General features: G+C 39.5%; 1 protein-coding gene across 1 annotated transcript in view; it reads right to left on the bottom strand.

The window, feature by feature from the left end:
- Window positions 1-22,870, bottom strand: part of Pkhd1l1 (PKHD1 like 1) — a 125,948-nt gene that overhangs the window by 1,917 nt on the left and 101,161 nt on the right. Inside the window, exons 64-77 of the mRNA XM_057792175.1 lie at window positions 20,654-20,802; window positions 20,451-20,573; window positions 19,818-19,929; window positions 19,620-19,736; window positions 17,175-17,340; window positions 13,742-13,974; window positions 13,375-13,542; window positions 12,464-12,621; window positions 10,890-11,025; window positions 7,960-8,301; window positions 5,248-5,399; window positions 3,586-3,732; window positions 3,097-3,250; window positions 1,905-2,162 (exon numbers count right to left, since the gene is read on the bottom strand). Coding sequence (XP_057648158.1) covers window positions 1,905-2,162; window positions 3,097-3,250; window positions 3,586-3,732; window positions 5,248-5,399; window positions 7,960-8,301; window positions 10,890-11,025; window positions 12,464-12,621; window positions 13,375-13,542; window positions 13,742-13,974; window positions 17,175-17,340; window positions 19,620-19,736; window positions 19,818-19,929; window positions 20,451-20,573; window positions 20,654-20,802 — 2,415 coding nt within the window. The remainder of the gene's footprint in view (window positions 1-1,904; window positions 2,163-3,096; window positions 3,251-3,585; window positions 3,733-5,247; window positions 5,400-7,959; window positions 8,302-10,889; window positions 11,026-12,463; window positions 12,622-13,374; window positions 13,543-13,741; window positions 13,975-17,174; window positions 17,341-19,619; window positions 19,737-19,817; window positions 19,930-20,450; window positions 20,574-20,653; window positions 20,803-22,870) is intronic.

The raw sequence follows: 22,870 nt of genomic DNA, 5'->3' as shown, positions 1-22,870 counted from the left end.
GAAAAATAGTATTTCCCTAGTTGGCACAAATCCCAAAGTTGTGAGGGACAGTCAGAATGACTGTGAAAATCAAGCCATCTCATGTTCAACACTAGCATACAGTCAGCAGTACTTACCATTTATTTAGTCAAGTGGTAGTCACTGGACTGAAAACTTTTTGAAAAACAATCTGTACTTTTATTAAAATTCTGCAGATGTAAAGCTGACTTGTGCGACTTGTGTGCTCGTTAATGATGGGTACACCTATTATCCCTCGACTTCAAGCCCCTCTTTCTTCTGCCTCTCCCCCATGTGCACTCAGCTGTCAGCAGACAATAGTGAGTCTCCAGAAACCACGCTACTCCCTCCACAGATGGACCCTCATTATTCTTTGCCGTGAGAAGCGGAGTCATTCAATGGGTCTCCCCATGCCCCAGCCATTGATTTTAACCTCCTTTGCTGTTGTTATCACTCCTAGAACCAGTATCACAGTGACCTTCTTTACCTGGCTTCAATTCCACTTTTGGATTTTTATTTGAATACTTCAGTAGTCTAAATTATTGCCCCACTTCAAATTCTTCAGGCTTATTGCATATGCGATGTTTCCATATCATTAATCTTCCCCAAATCAGAAGTTCTTATTTTTAAATCAGTCATAAACTGATTAATATCTGCCAACCCTTTAAGCATTTTATGTTTTGCCTAGGCACCCCGTACCCAATCAACAGTTCTAAGTCATAGGTGAGGGCTATTTTCCTTTGAAGAGTTAAAATTAACTTGATTGCATTTTCAGTGCACATAATACATAAAGAATATGCTCTTCTATGTGCTCAAAGTTTAATGAAAAACATGTTTGAATGCAAATCCAATGTAAGCACATGAAGGCCTATGGTGTTATAGAAAGAGGAGATCAAGGCTGGCGGGGAGAGTATGTAGTGAGGAGACTTTAAACAAGGAAAGGTAAGAGAGACATGTAGTCTGGCGAATATGGTAAAGAGCTCATGCTGGATGCAGAGACTGAGAAGGATGAACTGGAGGGCTCAGGGGAGCGCGCCGTTGTGACTGAGGTGAGGTAGTCGTGTGGAAGAAGTCAATGAGGACTCAGTGCTGGCTGCATTTAGTTGCAGTCTGCCTTTTCCTGCTCCCCTATCTTCTTTGGCTGCTGCTTTTCCTTCTCTCTCCAAATCATAGACATCTTATGCAACCCACCCAGGCTTTCCATGTTACTCACAGAGTAACGTAACACCATTAGAATCATTCCAGCTCAGAAAGGCCTTTCTCTCTTTTAATCTTTTCAAGTTCACTCTCTGTCTGCCTGTTACATTTGGTCCTAACGTTATTTTCAGCAGGTTACACCTGATGGCACCCAGGCCACGCCCATTAGCGCCCCGTGGCTACTGGTTCACTAATGAGCCTGGGTCCCAATCTAGATCACCGACTGGGCTGTGGAATGGGCCTGCCGGATCTGTCGAGGATGTAGGTGTCTGTGCGCTGTGCTGGCTGCTGGTGTATAACACAAACATAGGTGTTCAGGGACAGTCGCCACAAAGACTGGGGAGAGGAGCCAGCCTGGAAGTGGAGCTAGCACTAAGAGAACAGAACCCAGAGGTGGAGAAACAGCGCCCAGAATCCAGACCACTTCTAGGTTGCTTAGTTAGCTAGTTAGTTGCATAAGCATTTCAAGCTGTGTCTGCCCTTTGTGACACCTGAGATTATCCGCAGGCCTCCACCTCCAGTCTTGTATCCCAACACGTAATGGCGGTATCATTTCCACGGAGTTATCTTGTCTGTCATTGAGTTTGTATTTCTTTGCACATCCAGCAATGCAAGGCACAACCGCTGTGCGAACAGGTTTTGCTTAGGGAACACTTGCTGGTCCCTGCGATGGGGAGACACAGGCTACGTACAAAATGAACGTCATTTACCTGCGGTTGTGTTCAAAATGAAAGCTGCAGCCATAAAGACTTCTAAGAGCAACAGTCTTCCTACGAGACAGCCTGTTACGACAGTCAGTATCTGGACAGGTGTCCCCACAGTGGATGCTCTGCTGCCGCTGCTGCCGCTGCTGCCGCTGCTAGCGCTGCTTTGGCCTCCACCAGGCGTCGTCTGTGCTGACAGGCTGAAGATTCTAGATTCCACCCGAACCGCATTAGCCAAGATAAATTCAATTTTATAATTTTTTCCTAGGGGGAGAAAAAACATTGTAGTCGTTGAGTTCTCTGCTTGTTTTAAATCAATTCCCATTTGTCTTTTATTGGCTTCAAAATCAGGACTAATTTCTAACGAAGTATTTTTGTCAATGGAATCTGGCGACATAGTTTGAGCACAGACGGTAATAATTAAATTCTCAGACATTCAGTCCCCTTCTAACCACAGGCTTGGGAAGCAGCACTGTCCCCAGGCAGGTCGATCCGGGATGCACAGAAAACCACGTGAGCAAGCGAGAGGAAGCCGGTGAGCGCTGTCCTCCGTGGTTTCTGTGCCAGCTTCCTGCTTTGCATTCCTCCCTGGACTTCCCTGAGTGATGGATTACTTTCTGAGCATGGAATCTGAAAGACACTGTTTCTTCTCCTAAGCTCTCTTTGGTCCTGGTGTTTATCATAGAAACAGGAAATAAGCCAGAACAGTGAAGATTCTCCACAACAACTGGTTTGTGGAACTCGAGGCTCCCCAAATCCTCATCTGTACATATTTTCCCTTTTCTCATTAGCCTGTAGAAAGTCTACAAGTGACTTCCTTGCTCAGCTCTGAACACTTGCAGATTATTAAATAACTACAAGTCTACCCTAAGTAAAAAAAAGTATATATTAATTTTTAAAATATAAATGTAACACATTTAGTGAGAATTTTGGAGCAATAACAGGCAAGAAAAGAATACAAAATATGATATTTTTATTGTATGATCGCTGATTATGTTTAAATTTCTCTAATTATATTTTAATTTTTTGTATATTAAGGGTATTTTATAAGGAGACCAGTTATATTCAGAAAAAGGCATAATATAGCATTTTGATTTCTACAGTTTATTGACCAAAGTATTATAGAATGTTTTGTCTATTCAAAGAAAATACACAACTCTTTACTGCCAAAATGGAGGACCTACTCTGGTCCACTCACCTGTTCTGTGAGGCGTGAGATCTGTATAATTGGCCCAACAGTTGCTAAATGGAATGGTTGTATTTCCACTAAGGCCACCAACTTGGTTGTTATTGGAATCCTTTAGGACAGCCTTTAAAGTAAGTGATGTAATTCCAACTGATACACAGTTACCCTCAAGAAAAAAAAGAACAGTGGAGAATTATAATAAATGCCCTGGCCTAGATCTTCAAAAAAGATAAACTATTTTTAAAATGTCTATTACAAATTAAGAATCTAAAGACTCTCCTAACCTCACTGAAAGAGGCCCTGAGCATGAACAGAAAAGAAGCGTTTCCTTTCAAAGAAACATTTTGGAAACAGTAGCTAAAAGAGACAATCCACATGTCTAATGCATGTCTAATACATGTGGATAGCCAACTTTCACACTCAGGCCGCGGGAGAAGTGGCTCCCTCCTGGGATTATAGTCAGAGCTCTTCACTCTTGGAGAAAGGCAACTCTGGACTCACCTCCGCATCTACGGCCTTTACCGAAGGCTGCTGAGAAAATGGCTGTCCTGGCTGTGCTGCCACCGGCTGAGCCACCACGGAGAGTGAGGACACAGAGGCCAAGTGGTGGACAGGAAATGCAGATCTTTCAACTGGCTGGGAAGTCACCTGGCATGGACAGAGCAAGGAAGGGAATTGTTCAGGTCTGACTGCATGTCAAAGCAAATGCAGCCAGGCCAAATGCAGTATTCAGTTCATTTGAAATAGTAAATTCAACATGTGGAATGGTCATTGCTATAAATACCCCTCTAAATCATAGCTATGACACATATTCAATGCAAAATACATGCGAAAAACTAAGTTTTAGAAGGTATGATCATGTCCAATGCTTGTGTGTGTGTGTGTGTGTGTGTGTGTGTGCAGGTGCATACACCTATAAAGGCCAGAGGAGAATACACAGGGAGTCATTTGATAGCACTTTCCACTGTCCTTGCTTGGGACTGGATCTCTCAATAAACCTGGAACTAGTTGTTTTTATGCCTGTTCATCAAGTCATAATAATCTCCCTGTCCCTTCACCCAGACCAGTATTGGGCTACAGGCACTTCTGGCCATGCCTATCTTTAAACGTAAATAATGGAAATCAAAATTCAAGTCCTCATATGTGTTCATTAGTTTTATATCAACTTGAGGCAAGCTGGAGTCATTTGGGAAGAGGGAACCTCAACTGGGAAAATGCCTCTGTAATGTGGGCCTCTAAGAAGGTCCACCGAGCATTTTCTTGATTAATGCAAGAGGATTCAGTTCATGGTGAGTAGTGCCAGCGCTGGGCAGTGGCCTTGATTTGCATAAGGAAGCAGGCTGTAAAAACTATGAGGACCAAGTCAGTAAGCAGCACTCCTCCATGGCCTCTGTTTCAGCTCCTGCCTCCAGGTTTTTGCCTTGAGTTTCTGACCTGACTCCCCTTCACGATGGACTATAGCTATAAGCTGAAATAAATTCATTTCCCCCCAAGTTACTTTTGCTCATGGTGTTTTCTCACAGCAATAGAAACCCCAACTAAGACACAGGCTTGCACTGCAAGTGTTCCAACCATATCTCAAACACCATTTGTTTCTTATTTTATTTTATTTTTTAAATATTTATTTTATTTATTATGTATACAATATTCTGTCTGTGTGTATGCCTGCAGGTCAGAAGAGGGCACCAGACCTCATTACAGATGGTTGTGAGCCACCATGTGTTGCTGGGAATTGAACTCAGGACTTCTGGAAGAGCAGGCAATGCTCTTAGCCTCTGAGCCATATTTTTTTTTTTTTTTTTTTTTTTTTTTTTTTTTTTTTTTTTTTTTTTTGGGTTTCTCGAGACAGGGTTTTTCTGTGGTTTTGGATCCTGTCCTGGAACTAGCTCTTGTAGACCAGGCTGGTCTCGAACTCACAGAGATCCGCCTGCCTCTGCCTCCCGAGTGCTGGGATTAAAGGCGTGCGCCACCACTGCCCGGCTCTCTGAGCCATATTAAACTACGTTATTACCATTTAAGTTAACCCATAAAAATGAATTAGAAGGACATGCTATCTAGGTTTCAAATTTGAAATATAAAGAAGGTCTTAATTCGTTTTTTTAAAAAAAGCAACACCATTTTTAAAAAGATAAATTACATTTTACTCTAGCTGTGTGTTCTTACCTTAATCCAGCCAGAATCAGATGGTTGGGGAATAGGACTGGTAATAGACATGGAAGAAATATTGAATCCAAGGACAGTACTAATTTTCCCTAAGATGACAGCTTGGCCAAGAGAGCCAGAAATGTCCTGGAGCTCGGACAAGTGCATCTGACCTGTGGGGGGAAATCCATTAGGGCATTTATTTGGATCACAAGAATATAGACATGTGTGCGTATGTGAAAGTTTTTGGCTTTCATTTTGTTTGCATTCTTCATCACATTATAGACTACTAAGACTTTGGTACATGAAAACAAAATGACAGTCATATTAATAAATCGGGGAAAATGAAGAGATCAAAAGAATGTTAGAAAATACAACTTAAGAAAGGAAAAAAAGGTAACAAAGAATGCACATGTGTGTGTGCATGTGCACACACACACACACACACACACCTGAAAGCACAACGAGAGAGTGTGTCTCTTGGTTTAAACTTTTCTGTCATTCTTTGTTAGAAGTGAAGGATTTTCAGCCTTTCCTGTCAGCACACATTACTTTTCCAGAACAGAGTATTTTTAGAACTGAAATATAATAAGGATCTACCCATTATTAGTGTGTGCATTAATAACTTGCTGAAGTTATCAGGTTCCTAACCATCCATTCCCTTCTTTGGACTTCTGGCAGTTTTGAAGGCTGCTTTTCAGACAGTACATTCTTCCCTTTCTCTCTTCCTTTCAGGGAAGACCTGGGGTTTCCTCTTAAACTAATCGCCTCCACAAGGACTCCCACTTTATTAACCACACCTTCGTATTCCTTTTGAGAGAATCTGATACTTATTCTTGATTTCTTCTCCACTTACCTACCAATTCATAATTAACCATACACTAATTTTCAACTTCCTTTGTCCTTACTGTCAAAATGCCCTCAAAATGAGAATCGTTAAATTCTCCTTTATTCCCCACACTGTATCCAGAGTGATTCTTGGAAAACTGCTGTAACCAAGACATTATTAAGATCTTGTAGCTTAAAAGATCTGCTGTCTTCCACATTCTAAGTCACGCCTTCATGACTCAAACCCCTGAATTTCTTCCACTAAGAATATACTAGAAAGCTTGGTGTTCTGAGCAATGTTGCCTAACACGACACACTGGAACCCACACTCAGGGAATTTTCAGTTCACTTCGAAAGGTCTTCCTTGTACGATCCAGAGTCTCAGAAACAGGCTGAGTTTTTCAGGTTCCTCCCTCTCCCTTGACTCCTTCCAGATGTCTTCTCTAAGCTCTCTGAAGTGTGAATGCTTCTGTGGTCTAGGGGATGTACCCAGGCGCATCATCCCATGGCCACTGCTACTTTATGGTCACTGGCTCTCAGCACAGTGGCAACACAACCTCTGCTGCGCTGTTCTTCCAGTTCTCCCGATTGCCATCTCAATACTGAAGACCTTGACATGGAAACCTCTGACCTGAGGACTCCACCCACCCGGACATCTCCTCAGCACCTTTGCTACCTCATAATGTCAGTGAGGTACCTGACACTATGCGAATGCCATATTGCACGATGCTTACATGCTGGATACCCTGATGTTATGGATCAGCTGGATGACTACGTACACATCTTTCTTTTTACTTCTGTATGTTTTTTCATGATTGATCCACCCCAGGCCAAGTTCTAGAACTTATCTCTAGACGTGCAACCCTACACTCAACTTACTTTGTAAACACACCATTGGCTTGCTTTTCTTTACATTCCTGTTCCTATGCTCCTTGTTCTCACACCTCTATCTTATATTTATCGAGGTCTATCTGGCATTGCTACAAAGGAGTGAATAATCTGCGTATGTACCCTGAGCCCCTGTAACTCCTAGATTATATCAGGATCTATCTGGCATTGATACAAAGGGGTGAATAATCTGCCTAGTGTACTCTTGGCCCCTGCAACTCCTAGATTAAATCTACAGGTTAAGTCACACTGACACCAGAACACTAGCCATATAATCCAAGGAAGAACAGAGCTGAAGAAGGGAAGTCAGCTATGACTCAAAGCAGATAACATCATAGAAACCATTGCTACAACATAAGCCTAGTGAAGCAAGATCAATAAAAACTCAGAGATAGAAACTGGGGTTCAACCTGAAGATCCAAAGAGCAAAACAGTCCGCCACCTGGCTCTTGCCTTGACCTTGGTCTGAAGTGGTGATCCTGCCTCCAGGAATCTCAGAATGAGACTGTGTCTGAGAGCTGTCTCCTCCTGATTTATAATCCTCTCTAGTGCTGGGATTCAAGGTGTGTACCACTGGGACGTCATGCACTGCCTGGTTTTTAAGGCAACTAATGTGGCTACTGCGATTAAAGGCGTATGCCATTGTGGTTGTTTTACTTTCCTGATCCCCAGACAAGCTTTAGCTATGAAATATAACTATAACCTAGACGTCCTATGTTCTTCTAAGCAGCAGAGTTCCACTGGCAGCTTCCTCTTCTAATCAACTATTTTAACCTATTCTTACCCTTTAGCACTCAGATTAAGTCACTCCTATTAAGTCAGATCCTTTTGTCTAATCTACTCATGTGCAACCTCCTCATAATCCCAAAGTCGTAATTATTATAGAAATAGAGAAGTAAAAGGGTTTGTAGGCCTTTAGGGTTCAAGACAAAGAGAAAACAGGGCTCCCTGGTAGGCTTATTTATGACATTACACTTGGCAATGACATTCCTTTATCTCAAAAGCCGCTACCCGTACCTGCGGTAGAGTTGCTTAAGAACCGAGCAGGAGCGGCTCCAATCTCTAATTCCACTGCGCGTCCCATGGATCTCTTCCTCCGCAGATTCCCTCGCATTATTCTGCTGACACGGATTTTGTCACTCGATATCTTTAGGAACAAGGCAAGGTTTCTAACCAGATTGTGAGAGCTAAAAAAATCGTCCTCTGTCACGGCAGGCAGTTGGAAAGAAACAAAGATGACTGCAGCAGTGTGGACTTCCACGGGCGTGGTTCCTTTAACCACAAGGTACAGCATCTGGTAGACTCTGTCAAAGTAGTTCTCACCCGGGCCAGCGGAATCCAGGTTAGGAAGGAATTGCTCTAGGAAGAAAAAAGGTCAAGACAGGAAGATATCAGAATATATTTCTATTAGCATAATGGCCACATGCATATTTAATATTTGTTTGAACTCCCAAAAGTTCAATGATATCATTTTCATAACAAAGCGTACATATTAAAATCCAAATGCCTACGAAACGAACCTGCAATGTGATAATCCATTAAATAATACTATTATAGTCATTGTATACAAATCGATTTCTAAAGGAATGAATGATCTATTGTCACAATAAAAATGAGACACCAAAAACCTATACACCCAGAAATTTATTCTGAAGTTATAGAAGATGACTTATATATTCTGAGTTTTAAAGCCATGGGTGAATGAATTTGGTGATTTAAAAGTGTAAATTTAAAATGGCCTTCTAATTCGTTCAGCACATACATGTTAATATTTCTCATTCTACTGAGGACAGAAGGTATGTGATAAAATGAAGGATGTATTAAAACATCTCAGAGGAGGGCTGGAGAGACGGCTCAGCGGTTAAGAGCATTGCCTGCTCTTCCAAAGGTCCTGAGTTCAATTCCCAGCAACCACATGGTGGCTGACAACCATCTGTAATGAGGTCTGGTGCCCACGCAGACAGAATATTGTATACATAATAAATAAACAAATATTTAAAAAAATAATAAATAAAACATCTCAGAGGACTCTCATGCCGTGCAAATGGGATGACGTGCTAGCTTGTAAAAAGCTACGATTAATCAAAACAAATTCTACTAGGGAACTGGATTTTATGAAGTGAAATTATACATTTACAGTGTGTGTGTGTGTGTGTGTGTGTGTGAGAGAGAGAGAGAGAGAGAGAGAGAGAGAGAGAGAGAGAGTGTCAACACAATTAAGAACCAGCAGATCTTCACCATGTAAGCCTCAAAGGCTGAACTGTACCCCTGTGGTAGAATAGATCATGTAGCGTCTGGCTGTACTTCATTGTGCGAATCTAAAGAATGTACCCCGTGCTACAGAGTAGGTAGGAGTTCATACTCTCGTTAACACGCCTGTGCCATCCATCTTAGCTGACTTTTTTATGTCACTGCAGTCATGAAGGACATAGAGATCAAGACAATAGAGCATTTCAGGTAACCTTAAAAAAATAGAGAGGCTTATGGTACAAAGGCATTCTGCACTCAGTGTGCTAAAGCTTTGAAGAAATCCTGCAAAAACAATGCAATTTTTTTTTTACTTTAATTTTTGGCCAGAGAAGTGATTGTATGTTTGAGCATCAGCACTGAGAAAGAAAATGTGGTTTGATTTCCAGCCCTTTGCCTCATTTTATTCAGATGTTTCTTATTGTCTAAGGCTGTGATCCACGAGCTAAGGGTCGCCACCCCTTGTAGCGGACTTCTTTCACTGGGGTCGCCAAGAGCATCAGAAAATACAGGTATTTACATTACAATTCAAAACAATATCAAAGTTACAGTTATGAAGTAGTAATGAAAACAATTTTACGGCTGGGGGTCACCACAACATGAGGAACTGCATTAAAAGTTGACAGCGTTAGGAAGGTTGAGAGCCACTGACCTAAGGTATAATGGTATGTAACAAGAATTTATACATAAAGCACTGAGAGCCGAGTGTCTGACATGTAAGAATGTCTCTGGAAATTTTAGCTCTTTTATTAGTATCAAAAACAAGACTTGTTTTACAAATGACAAAGACTATTGACAACTCATTCAGACTTCCAGGTCTAGCTTATAGTTTGTTTTTTACAATTCTGTAATAGTGGGCCAAGATCATGGAGCCCAGAGGTAAGTAATCTAAGTCCACTCATGAAACACGTTTGCTATCAGCAACATTAGAATTCTATTTAATAAAAAGCCCTAAATGAACAGGGATAATTCTTGGTTTATAAATATCACTATGTAGATAAACGTAGCCCTTTTGGTGCATTACATTCAAATCAAGTGTAGTTAGTAGTATTTAATTAATAATGTCGGTATTATGATAGCTTTCTTGACAATACGTCTGATAACTAGAATTAATTCAGGAATTGACCTCCATAGAACAGAAATGAAGCAGAGGGCATGCAGAAGATTCGGAGAGAAAGCTCTTTAAAACACAAGAGCAGGGCCGGGCGGTGGTGGCGCACGCCTTTAATCCCAGCACGTGGGAGGCAGAGGCAGGTGGATCTCTGTGAGTTCGAGACCAGCCTGGTCTACAGAGCTAGTTCCAGGACAGGCTCCAAAGCCACAGAGAAACCCTGTCTCGAAAAAAAAAAAAAAAAAACCAAAACACAAGAGCAGTTAAACCACGCACATTGAAGAAAAACTTAGTCAGGAAGTAACAAGCATGTCCATTACTGAAGCACCTGTCTTAATCCACCTACAGGGAAAGAGTTGCCAGCAGGGATCATTCAAAAACACTTTACGAATGATAACATCTTAGTTTTTTGTTGAATGGGACTAAAGAATGTACTTCCTTCTTTATTCACCAATGGTTATGGAAATGGTGGAAGAATAAAATGTTTCAAAAAATGTTTACAAGGAACAATATATATATATATATATTCACACACACACATGCACACATGCACACGCATACACACACGTGTAATGTCCTAAGGAAATACCTGCGTTCAGATATCTGTCAAGTTCGCAGAATTTCTTTTGGGCATTCCATGCTGTATTTTTGGGACAGACCAGTGAATTGTTCACATAGACATCCAAACGCTGAAGTGTAGAAAAGAAAATTCCTACTAGAACTGCCTGTTAAAAGCAAACATTTATATGTTTTTATTAGAGCAATAGAACAGAATGCTTAGAATTTAGTTCTTCTTTAAAAAAAGGTTTTCTTTTGTACACCTTTTGTAAGATAATAAGTTTTTGTGAACTCGGGGAAAACATTGGGAAAAGATTCAAAATATGCTTGCATTTAACCATTCATGCAGATGATATATTAACCCCTAACTGATAAATCCCAGGAGAAGAATGTAACATAAGAAAGAAATTATTAGAGAAGTCATGTACAAGTTGAAGGCAGGGTCCCTTTCAAAGACAATAAAGTACAAAAGAGACTTTTGAAGCCAGTGGCTGGGAGATACTTAACAGTGTTCTGCTTTATAGGAACACAAAATTAAATCTGTAATGTTGAAAACTATCTCACAAAACTTTGGTACGGAGACTGGTAAAACTCAGTTGAAGCAGGGGTAGATTCCCATAGGGTCATGTAGGTCGCTGTGAAGAATAGTTCACACAGAGATGAGTGGAACCAATCTCACGTTTGCTAGAGGAGAGTCCTAACATGTCCTCTGTGGCCGAGGTGAGCAGACCACTGGAGGGCAAGAGAAGACACACAAAGAAGAGGTGTAGGCAATTGCCTACTTCTAGGGACAAGAGTTGCTTCACTAAGTGGTAGCAGTGGATTTGGTTAGAGATCCTCTGACTCCAGCTGTTTGAAAAGTCAGCAGAATTCACAGATGGATTGGGTAAGGAATGAAACAGAGTGAGAGGGTACAATAATGATGCCCGAGTTTTTACCTTAGCAATGCAAAGCATCGACTGGCTATCACCTGAGAAGAAAGGATGTCTCTCATTTCTCCTCTGTTCCCTTCCTTCATCTGGCCAGATACATTCCTGTACTTAACACTCTAGGACGTTAAAATCTTGTATATGTAAAAAAAGAAAGTCTGGATTATGGGATTACTGATCAATACTTTTCCCCACTGGCAGTCTGAATAAATTTAATGTTCCCAGCTGAGTAACACTGACAGCAAAGATGTGACACTATCAGAGATATTTAAATAATATGCTGAAAACATGGCAATATATTCCAAAGGTATATTTCTGGTATGTATATGCATAATATCAGCATGTAAGAATAAGAAAAACAAATATATTACTTTAAATCATACATGATTTTAGTCTAAAAATTCAGGCTTGCTTGCTAGTCACTCGATCATAAATATCAGTCAGTTCTCATAAATGGGGCTCAGGAATCAACGCATATTGGAAGGAGGAGTTTGGTACATATGTTTTCTTTCAAGAAAAGAAACCCATCCAGATTAATGGTGTTTTCAATACTACACTAATGTATCTTTTTAAACGAGCTAGAAGGATGACAAAATTAGAGAAGGCGGGTGAGACTTAATTGCCAGCAGTTTGGAACTCTGACAATCGGTAAGGCAGTATTTCTACCTAGGCTCACCTTATTATATTCAACGTTAAGCAACATCAGCCGAAGATTCTGAGGACTGGTCCCAGTAAAGTAAACCTCATACATTTTGTTCAGGGCCACTATGCCATGGAACAGGGACAGTCTTCTTTGGCATGTATACCCAGCACACCAACCGTGGTCCTGTGGGCCTAAATTCATGCAAAATCAACGTCCATGTTCCTATTTCATGAGTACTTGTTTATTTCTTACAAAATATGAAGAATCTTTATATTTAAAATAAATTTCAAGGGTTTCATTCAGATGCAAGCTCAGCAGATAAACCTATTATTTATCCTCTGTCTACCCAGCTGGTTCTCAAACTTTGGCTTAAAATGGAAGGCAGAGAAGCAACTTGCTCTTATTATCCTTCCTTTTATACTGATTGGGATTAAAAAGATGACAATGTGTTAGCTAGGATTTGGGTTAGAGGACTGTATGTGTCACTGTGGTCAAGACTTAGCTTTCTGGGGTTGTTTTCTAGGAAATGTATTTAGCATAGCTGTTTCATTAAGACAGAGCCTGCCAGCAAAGAATGAATATTTGTATTCCCTAACAAGATGCATTAATTTTTTTGGCCACTTGTTCATTTGTTTATTAGCCAGCTCATAAATTCCACAACACATTTGATTCAGAGCTGTGGGGGACTGAACAGCCGGGAACCAACAAGCGGCCTTTCTTACAACATTCCATCAAATACTCAATATGAAATAAATGTCCTGGATCTCCTATTTGGTAAACCACTGAGTCAAATCTCACTCTTGTACACAGTTATTTCTTAAATATGGAAGGTCAAGAAGTCTTTGTATTTGTTGGTTTTATATGCAAATATTTTTTCAGGTAGCTCTCTGCATTAAATAAGTGCTTTGACTACTAATTCAAGTCCACTTACACAGAACACTTACCATTAATGAGATCAACATAGCCATTGCTCATGATAGCCACTGGGGAAAGTCTTCGTGTTTCTGTGTCAGAATCCAGGCTTTCTATAACCATCATTGCGTACTCCATTCCAGAACACTGATAGCTCTGCCATGCTGGGATGTATTTACAGGTCGTGTCTCTAATAATCCCTAGAAACATGAGTATTAATGTTTTAGAAATGGTAGATCTCTGCAAAATGTCTTTCTATTGTCCTTATCTTATTATAGGATCAATAAACAGAAGCAACGAGTTATTGGTTCATCATACAATTGTTTTAAAAAAGGAACTTCATTCCATAAACTTCAAGTTTAATCATAGAATTATCATTCTATTACTAGAACAACAAACCTTTATGAGGTGCTTTCTCCATGACAGGAATCCTACTTCCGTTCAGAAAGGTGAGCATCGCCTTAGGAATTCGATAGTCTCCAATCCCCAGCCGACTGTTACCATCCCATTCATATTCCGCCTGAGGGATCACTGACCCCGAGTTCCCCAGGAAGGAACCATCCATGTCTCTAAGGAAGGATTTTCTTTTGGCATCACAAACCATGTCCACACAATCAGATGGGTTCACTTTACTGGGGAGAAAAGGCAAGACGAACAACTGAGGTCACTAATTGAGTCTTAGTTCAGAAAATTTCTAGTGGGACAAACTAGCCTGTGCAATTAGCATTGCAAAGAAGAGTGATTTTTTTTTATGGTGTTTATTTAGTCCATTCTGTTGGATTTATTAGCCTTTCAAAATGACAAGTGATACAGGTGGGAGATATACATAGAACTCCATGTTGGTATCCCATATTTTGTATAATTATAGATCTGATTTTTGTGTGTTGTTCATAATACACTAACATTTATTTATGCTGCAGGTGAATGCCAATATTTTGTTGTGACAGGATGGAAATCTCTGTGTTGGCCTGGTAGTCTCTGCTAATTTTCTCACCATTCTTGTCTCTACAAATGATAAAGTACTACTTACTATAAGATAATATAGATATTTAATAATAGTTGTCTCTTTCACCTTCCTACCTGAAATCTTAGGCTCTTTACTAGTTGAAGGCTGATATATAATCTTAAATAATTTTATTTATGTACACACTGATAAACTTGGATTGTGATCTTTCTGCTACATAGTGGTAACCATTCTAGAGGTGAAAATACTGTAAATGTCTTCACAGTTCAACCTAAAACAGTATATTGGCTTCATCTTCTATCACCTGCAGTGTTAATTGAGTGTCCTCAGGTATAATAATGAAAGATTGCTGAGTATGCAATGTCTCACACATTCAAATCATATACCGTGTATTTAAAGGTGCTGCGATGTATATAGTGAAGAAATGTATTTCATTCCCACTGCAGTAGTGAAAATCTTGGACCTGTTATATGAAACCTAGTATGCTTCTCATTTTTTTTTTTGTCATGAGAGAAATACTATCAGTTATCTCTTGCTATAATACACGTTTGGGAGAATTTCAATAACTTATTTCAGTAGTTAATGAGTTCTTTATATTCAAGTTCGTGTTGGGTACTTTTGTAATCAAATCTGTAAGGTGCTCAGGTACCCTCAAATTGTGTGGTTGTGTGTGCTGTCTTTGAGAAAACTGGAAAGGGCCAGGGGAGGGCAGCAGACCAGAGCCCTGGCAGAGACCAGACCTTAGTTTCACTTCACTAGAATAGGACAGAATTGAGCAAGCAGGTCTCATGAAAACCACAATTTATGGGTGACCATTAGTAAGCATCCCCACAAGCCCTTCTGCTGGCTAAGCAGGGCCACAAAGTTCTTCTGCTAGCTCAGCAGATGTCCCCCATACTTCTGCAGGCTAAAGATAGCTTGCCCTATTCTGCTGCTGGAAGGTCCCTATCCACTAGAACCTTCCACCAATCAGCCCCCATACTAATCTTTGCTCCACCAACCAACCCCAGATTAATCCCCCCTCACCGGAATTCCTCTAACTCCCTTTAAAAGGAGCCTGTGACCTTCTTTGGAGGTTGCTAAGTGCCAACCCAATGTTGGAATTAATAAAGCACTCTTGTTAGTGCATACGTGGCTGTTGGTCTTTGGGGAGACTTTTCTCAGACCCTAACAGCCTTCATTCAGGTTCCCAAAAGCCTCACAGGTAGATTTTTGTGTGAGTTGTGGAAAGATAACTCAAGACACAGGGAAAGAAGCAACATGGAGCATGCCTGGTTGGTTCAGAGCAGCATCATTTTGATTCTATAAAAAGGTTTTGGTAAGTGAACTGCATTGAGTCAGGGTGAGACAGAATTCTCCAGAATCAGTCAGTCATTTTCCATAGGTTGCAAGGCTGATGATAAATTGTAATGCAAGGATTTCTATAACAACAAACGTGAAAAGCCACTTTTGGCTGAGAAGTTTTGAAGGATGAGTGCACTGTTTGGCAAGAAAGATCTGAAAGATTACCAACAATATCCACTCCAAACAAAACTAAAACAAATCGTAACTAAAACCACAATACAGTCTTCATGACCTAGACATCAAAATTATACTTGAAGTCCAAAGAAGTCAATGACCACTAAATAGCAGATGTTAGTGTTAGTGCTGAATAAATCTACCACAGTTCAAAAATGATTAAACAAGTCAATTAGGGCTGTCATCAAAATAAAACCATATGAACCTGAGCTATTGATGAAATATTGTGTTTCTCTGTGGGAAACATCCATTCGGTTACAGAGCTTTGTTCCTTTGAGTCTCTGCGAGCTGGTTAAACATTTCTGACAGAAAACTTCTTTTCTCTAATATAATCTTACAACTAAATTCCTGTTTTATAAGTCGTATAAAAATATCATGAGTTGACTAGAATATTCTATGACCTCAAATCTGTAGAATCATCCTTTTTGGAAGTATCTTGACATTAACTGATCAGAAAAGGTCTTAGCTCTAAGTTTCTATGCAATTATAATTACTGTGAATAGAATAACTGATGTCCAGTACCAGAGCCCATTTTTGGAGTGCCTGTGATGGGCCATTTGGAAAACCACAGGTAATAAAACATAATAAAAAGAAGTGAGGCCCAACTTGGCAGAGTCAGAGTACTTGATGGAAAGCCTTTGGTGAAGGAACAACCTGAGCTACAGTGGAGCTCTCAAGATATCAAAGATTCCCGGATCACATGATCTTCACCAAGAACAGTAGAGGAGTGGCATGAAGCCAGCCTGCGCCTGCAGGACAGGCTGCATGTGCTGCGGAGGGCAGACCTGAGGAGATATGATAGTTCAAGGCCTTCAGAGTGAGAATACAATGAGTGAACCCAAGGTGCTGCTCATGGAGCTCAGGAATTGATTAATAGTAACGGATTGTAGGTTTCCTTTGATTTAATTGTAACTGTGCCCTGATTCTTCCCTTTTGAAATAAGAAGGCATGTTTGTTGCTGCATGTTTTTTTTAAAGCCAAAAGACTTTGAGGTTTTGATTAAAAAAAAAAAAAAAAGAAATGATACAGAGTTATCTCCTATCCCTTAATGACGACTGATGGGAAACCATTAACGTGGAAAGCAGACAAAGCCTGCATCCCCGTACTTTGCATTTATAACGATGCTACTAATGGTGCACGGAAAACAGGGTAAGGATAGATACAGTAAAGCTTGTTTGTAAAAACACCTGAGAACGCTTATATTTGCATTATCAAAGCCTGTTTGTGAATATCTGTGAAAACTACCTGTTTCTCGATAGTAACAGTTATTTTAATATAGTAACCTTTTCAGATGTTTAACAGGGGATGGAGGACAGGAAGTTAATAAAGAATATGTTTTCATAGCAATACCTTATGTCAGGTCTGTGTATGAATACTTTGGATTGCTCGACAGTGTCAACCAGCTGTACGTTCTTCACATGGATTGGATGCTGTAAATCCTCGTTTAAAGGGTTAGTAATGAATACCACATTAGTTTCTCCTGAACAAACATCTTTAAAGCCAACAAATGTTGAACCTAAAACAAAAGTAATATAAAAATGATAACCCTTCCCTGGAGAACAATGTGAGACCAGAATTATTTCAACCAATATATTCTTTCTTGCTGCCTTGGACCTGGAGTTCTGGGCTGGTATGACAAAAGCACCTCCTTTTATTTATAGTAGATGATTGCAACTTAATATCTGCATGACCCCGGTAATTCTCTCCCACATTTTATTTCAATTTAACACTGACACTTTGTTTAAATCATAGAACAATGTTCATTGTGGCATAAGAAGACATCTGGATGATGCTTTCATGTTAAGGGTAGTTGTCTTGATGCTTCTTGAAATTCTATGATTTTCAATGCATAAGCAAGCCTAGGAATATGTGGCTCAATCATTCCCATCACCATGGCTAGGGGCCAGCAATAGTCACCAGACATCAAGTTTTATAGAAAGTAGGGTATTTCTAATGAACTAGTCAGTCAAAACTCATTCTACAAACTAGGGGACACTCAATGAAAATGCCTAAGGGACAATAGCTAAAGAATTACTTGGCTGAACAAAGTCCATATTGCAAATCCACTGATTGTGGGCTAATTGTTGAAAACTTTTCAAGTTTTCAGGGTGATTTATTATGCAGCAAGAATTAATTGATCTGTTGTTTTTATTTAGGCTTCTTTGTATATATTATATACTCCAAGTTAGATTAAATAAAAGACTTATTTTTTAAAAAATCATACTTAAAATGCAATAACTCAAAGGTTATTTTTAGAACTTTTAAATAAGTTTCTCTACTACCTTTATTAAATATATTGTATCTTAAGAAATTCTGTGTATGTATAACTGAATGATAACATAGATATGTAGAAATCAGATGTAAGGATAGATGCTGTTTGTACTTTGTCTAGAGCTTCACTAGGCCAGCGAGCTCAACTCTAGCTCTTCCTTCAAGGGTTGCCCACAGAGAAGCAACAGCTGTTTCATTCCCATAGAATTTCTCTTGACCTCTTATGGTCTCCCTTGCCCTAAGAAATAGACACTCCTCATCACTGCTGATATAGGCACAGCCATCCCTGACCAAAAGGAATTAAGAAAGACTGCCAGGAAAAATATGGGGTGAAATTTGGCCATCACAGCTGTCTGAATCATCGGGTGAAAACTGGACCTCAGGGAATCCATATACTCTGTTATGTACTTCCTCCTATCCTTTTTCCTTTATGCTTTCTCTCCTAAAAACATACTTTGAACAAATCACTTTGTAAAATATTCCACTTCCTAGTCTACCTCTAGTTGACTGATGAAGTGGCCCTAAGTTATAATCGGATAAAATAATGAATTCAGATGCCTCCTGTGGTTGGTGTAGCTTTGCTTGTCTCAACTGTGTTATCACAGTGAACCGGGAGAGAAGGACACATACACAGACTCTTGGGTAGCACTGTCTTAACTGCTTGGTTAGAAGCAACCCAAAGGCCCTATTGAAAAGTAGACAAATTAATATTAAATCACTATGTCAGCGTTTTTCTGTTGTTCTAGAAGAAATGTTAAATACCATTCTTTAATGTTAATATGTAAACATTAGGAGTATAGGGAGATGGTTTAGTGTGTCAGAATGGTTGGTCTGCAAGTATGAACACCTCAGTTTGTAAACTATGAACCATGGAATAGGCCAAGCATGGCTGTGCATGTCCTGAGGGGTCAGAGACAATCAGGTCTTGTGAGACTCCTGGCTAGCCAGCTCGGCCAAAACTGGGAGCTTTCATATCTCAAGGCAATAAGACTAAATGATAGGAGATGAGAAGCGTCCTCCGCTAGCCTTCACATGTGCCCTCACTCATAGCCACATACTAATTCATAGTCGTCTTACATACATACAACACATACATGTGCCCTCACTCATAGCCACATACTAATTCATAGTCATCTTACACACATATAATATGTACATATACATGTCTAAATTTCACTAGAGAACCGTGCTTGAAACGGATTTTGAAATCTGATTTCTTTTATTGTCATGTTAAAAATATATTCAACAGGGGCTGGAGAGATGGCCAGAAGTTTTAAGCACTGGCCGCTTCTCCAGAGCACCTGGGTTTAACTCCCAGCATCCACAGTTACAACTGTCTGTAACTCTAGTTCCAGGGGAGCTGGCACCTTCATACAGACATACATGAAGGGAAAGCACCAATGCACACAAAATAAAAGCAAATTATTAGACCATATTCAATAGATTACTACAGAAATCAACTTAAACACATTCTCCTGATAATGAAACATTGAGCAGTTTCGTGAGAGACTATATTTAACTTGCCTGAGACATCCAGAAGACCACTGATTGCATTGTAACTCATGATCCCCGCATGGGGCTTCCGAGGTGCCATGTTATGAGCTGAAGCAAATGTCGGCCAACAAATCCCACTTCTCCCACCTTGTAGCAAAAAAAAACAGGTTAACAGCAACTGCATACACATATGCATGATACCCAACATTCCAGATGTCGAATTTCTACCTGATGGAGGTCTAGAACTTCGATGTGCAGAGGTGAGTTCCACATCAGGATTGTCGTTACTGAGGACATCAGAGCAGTTAAATTCAGGGCTGCTTCCAACAATTAATGAGTTCTATCAAAAACATTCAAATGAGACAGCATTAATACTCACTTTTACTAAAAGGGAACATAATCATACTGAACTGTATGGCAACCAAACACAAGGGAACAGAAATTGAGACTGACAATAGCAACAGGAATGAGACTCTAATGAAAGCAAGTAATTACGCTTGCTCTCAAGCAAATATTTATAAGCATGATTAAATATTATGCATGCAAGTAATTATAGTAAATGAAATGTTCTGTTTCTATGATGATAGAAATAAGGACGTTTGCAGAAATAGGGGAAATACAAAGCGGAGGGCATGCCATTAGCATCTCTGCGGTTTGAGGAAACGTCTTGAGGGAGAGGATGAAACTGCAGTGACTGTCACAGATCATGTGGATAAGAAGAGGTGAGTGGAGAAGGCAGAGTGGTCAGGAGAAAGAGTCTGTGACCTCAAAGTCACAGGTTAATCAGAGAGACACTCGGGACATTATTCTCATTCGACTTTCAATAATTTTACTTTCTTCACTATGATTCTTTCTCCTTACCTTAATTTTTACGGTTTTACTAGAAATTTTGTGAGACACCGATGGTGGCATGTAGATCATGGGAAAAATGGCCATCCCGTTGTTCACCAGAGTCACGTTATAGATGTGTACACTCTCTGTGGTCTGTAACACAAGCTGTAGTTAGACAATGCTAAGAATGAGCATAGCAGAAAATGAGCCATCGCCGTCTCATTCATATTGACCTGAAAATAAATTCCGTAATCCCAGCATGACCAAACAGTAAATCCTTGTATAAGAGAACATCCAGGAAGTCCATCCTCGTTCATGTAGATGCCATACAAACCCCCGTGGGCTTCATTGTCAAACCAGTTTTCCATGGGATTAGCCTGACCTTGAAAAAAAATAGAAAGCCAGAAACTTAATGTTACAAGGAATGCTTTGTAATTTTAACCATCACTGTTGGTTAAAGATAATATTGTATATACATATATGTATATATATACATGTATTTTTCTCAATATAAGTTTTAATGTGATGATATTTTAATGGGTCTGCTCTCATTTTTTTTGGCTTGGCATTATCTTTATCTAATTTGCCTTTTATTACTCTGAATAATTGTGGAGTAACTGGCAAATTGTATAGCCACTTACATTATTAACTCCCCTATTACAGCATCCATTTAAAACAAGCATGGATTTTATTTGAAAAAGCATGAGGTTTAGATGAAAACAAATATAAGCTTGAAACACAATGACTTGCATGTGTCAAATTCATCTCCATTCTTCTCTCTCTCTCTCTCTCTCTCTCTCTCTCTCTCTCTCTCTCTCGTATTTCCTAGCCACATCATTTTAAAGAATCACTTTCTTAAAAGGCTGTTGCTGACCACCTAATTCAAACTAACACGTCAGTCCTCTTCCATTGCAATTAAGGTGTTACCGCGTTAAATCTGATGAAATATCTTTCCTTTCTTCTAGGAAGTTAACTTCAGGGGAGGAGCCATCGTGTCTGCCTTGTCTTTCACCAGATTCATAGAGTGTTCCTTAGATGCGTTTTGGATTGATATATACATGATCTTGGAAAAGCTGTCCAATCTCTTTGAACCTTAGTTTCCATGTTTGTAAACACTTCTAATCTCTAATTTAGGATTATTTTAAGATCAAATTAAGTAACCCAAAGAAGTACAAATTCTAGCTATAAAGAACATTATCCTCATTATTGGTATGATGGTTCTCTGATTCTGAGACCTCCCATCTTCCCTTCACTCGCCTTCTTCCTAATCCTTTGAGCTCTACCTTTTATGTCTGTTTTTTTCTGGGCTTGGCTTGAGTTTGTTTCTCCAAAAGAGTCTCTTCTCATTTCCTGTGTCTACATAATGATAGACACAGACCCTTCTTTGGACCCACACAGGTCACCAGCGCCTTCCCTGTACTTCTGTCAGTGCCTGGGATGGATTGGAAAACTGATAAACATTGCAGGAACTTTAGCTTTGTTTCCTCTTTGGTGTTTTATATTTCCATTGCTATAAATGCAAATCCTTTTCAAGTTTTAATATTTTTGCCCATTCGATTGAAAAATTTGTTTTACTTTATGCATGTAAGTGTTTTGTCTGAATGTATGTCTGTGTATCACTTGTGTGCCTGGGGTCTACAAAGACCAGAAGGAGGTATCAGATAGCCTGGAATTTGAGTTACAGGCATTTGTGAGCTGGCAGTGTTGGTACTAGGAATTGAACCTGAGATCCCTGGGAGAGCAGGAAGTTCTCTTCCCTGCTGAGCCATCTCTGCAGCCCATAGGCTTACTTACAAACGTTCTTGTTTAGTGCTATCAGTAATCATTATACCTTATAAGTAAATATTGATATACAAGAGCTATATTCTGATTCTACAAAAAGCCGTGAGAAAACTTTATACAAGCTTTAGAAAATTATAGTTTTAAGTTTTCTTTGGATGTCAAAGAAAAAAGAGCTACTTGGGGCTGTTGGAGACTTAAATATCTAATAAGACCATAATCAAGAAATCAGTTAAATGTAATGATAAAGTTGTTTTATTTCTTCAGAATATATTTTTGGTAACAATAAAATTGGCTTGTATCAAACTGTTTTTGAATTGACAGAATATATTGATTTATTTAATCTTAAAAATAACTAGCTCATTAACTAGAATATTAACAGAGCAGCTGAACTTTATGGTAAATACACAATTTCTTCTCAATGCTGTTGTAAAGAATGTTCCAGGGAAGCAAAAGCAGAACTAAATTAAGTGTAGAATTTTCTGATAAAGACCCATTTTCTTTAACACTTTTTTCAGTTTCAGTGAAATAGAAAGTTTATCATTTATCCCTCTCCCCTGCCATGTATCTGTGTGTGTACATTCCCATGTGCATGTGTGCCTATGTGTATGTGTGTAGGGTGACAATGGATATATTCCTTGATCACGCTCCCCATTATATTGAGGCAGGAT

Source organism: Chionomys nivalis, chromosome 17, assembly GCF_950005125.1.
Source record: "Chionomys nivalis chromosome 17, mChiNiv1.1, whole genome shotgun sequence".
Taxonomy (NCBI): Eukaryota; Metazoa; Chordata; class Mammalia; order Rodentia; family Cricetidae; genus Chionomys; species Chionomys nivalis.
This window is presented reverse-complemented; position numbering and strand designations above follow the sequence as displayed.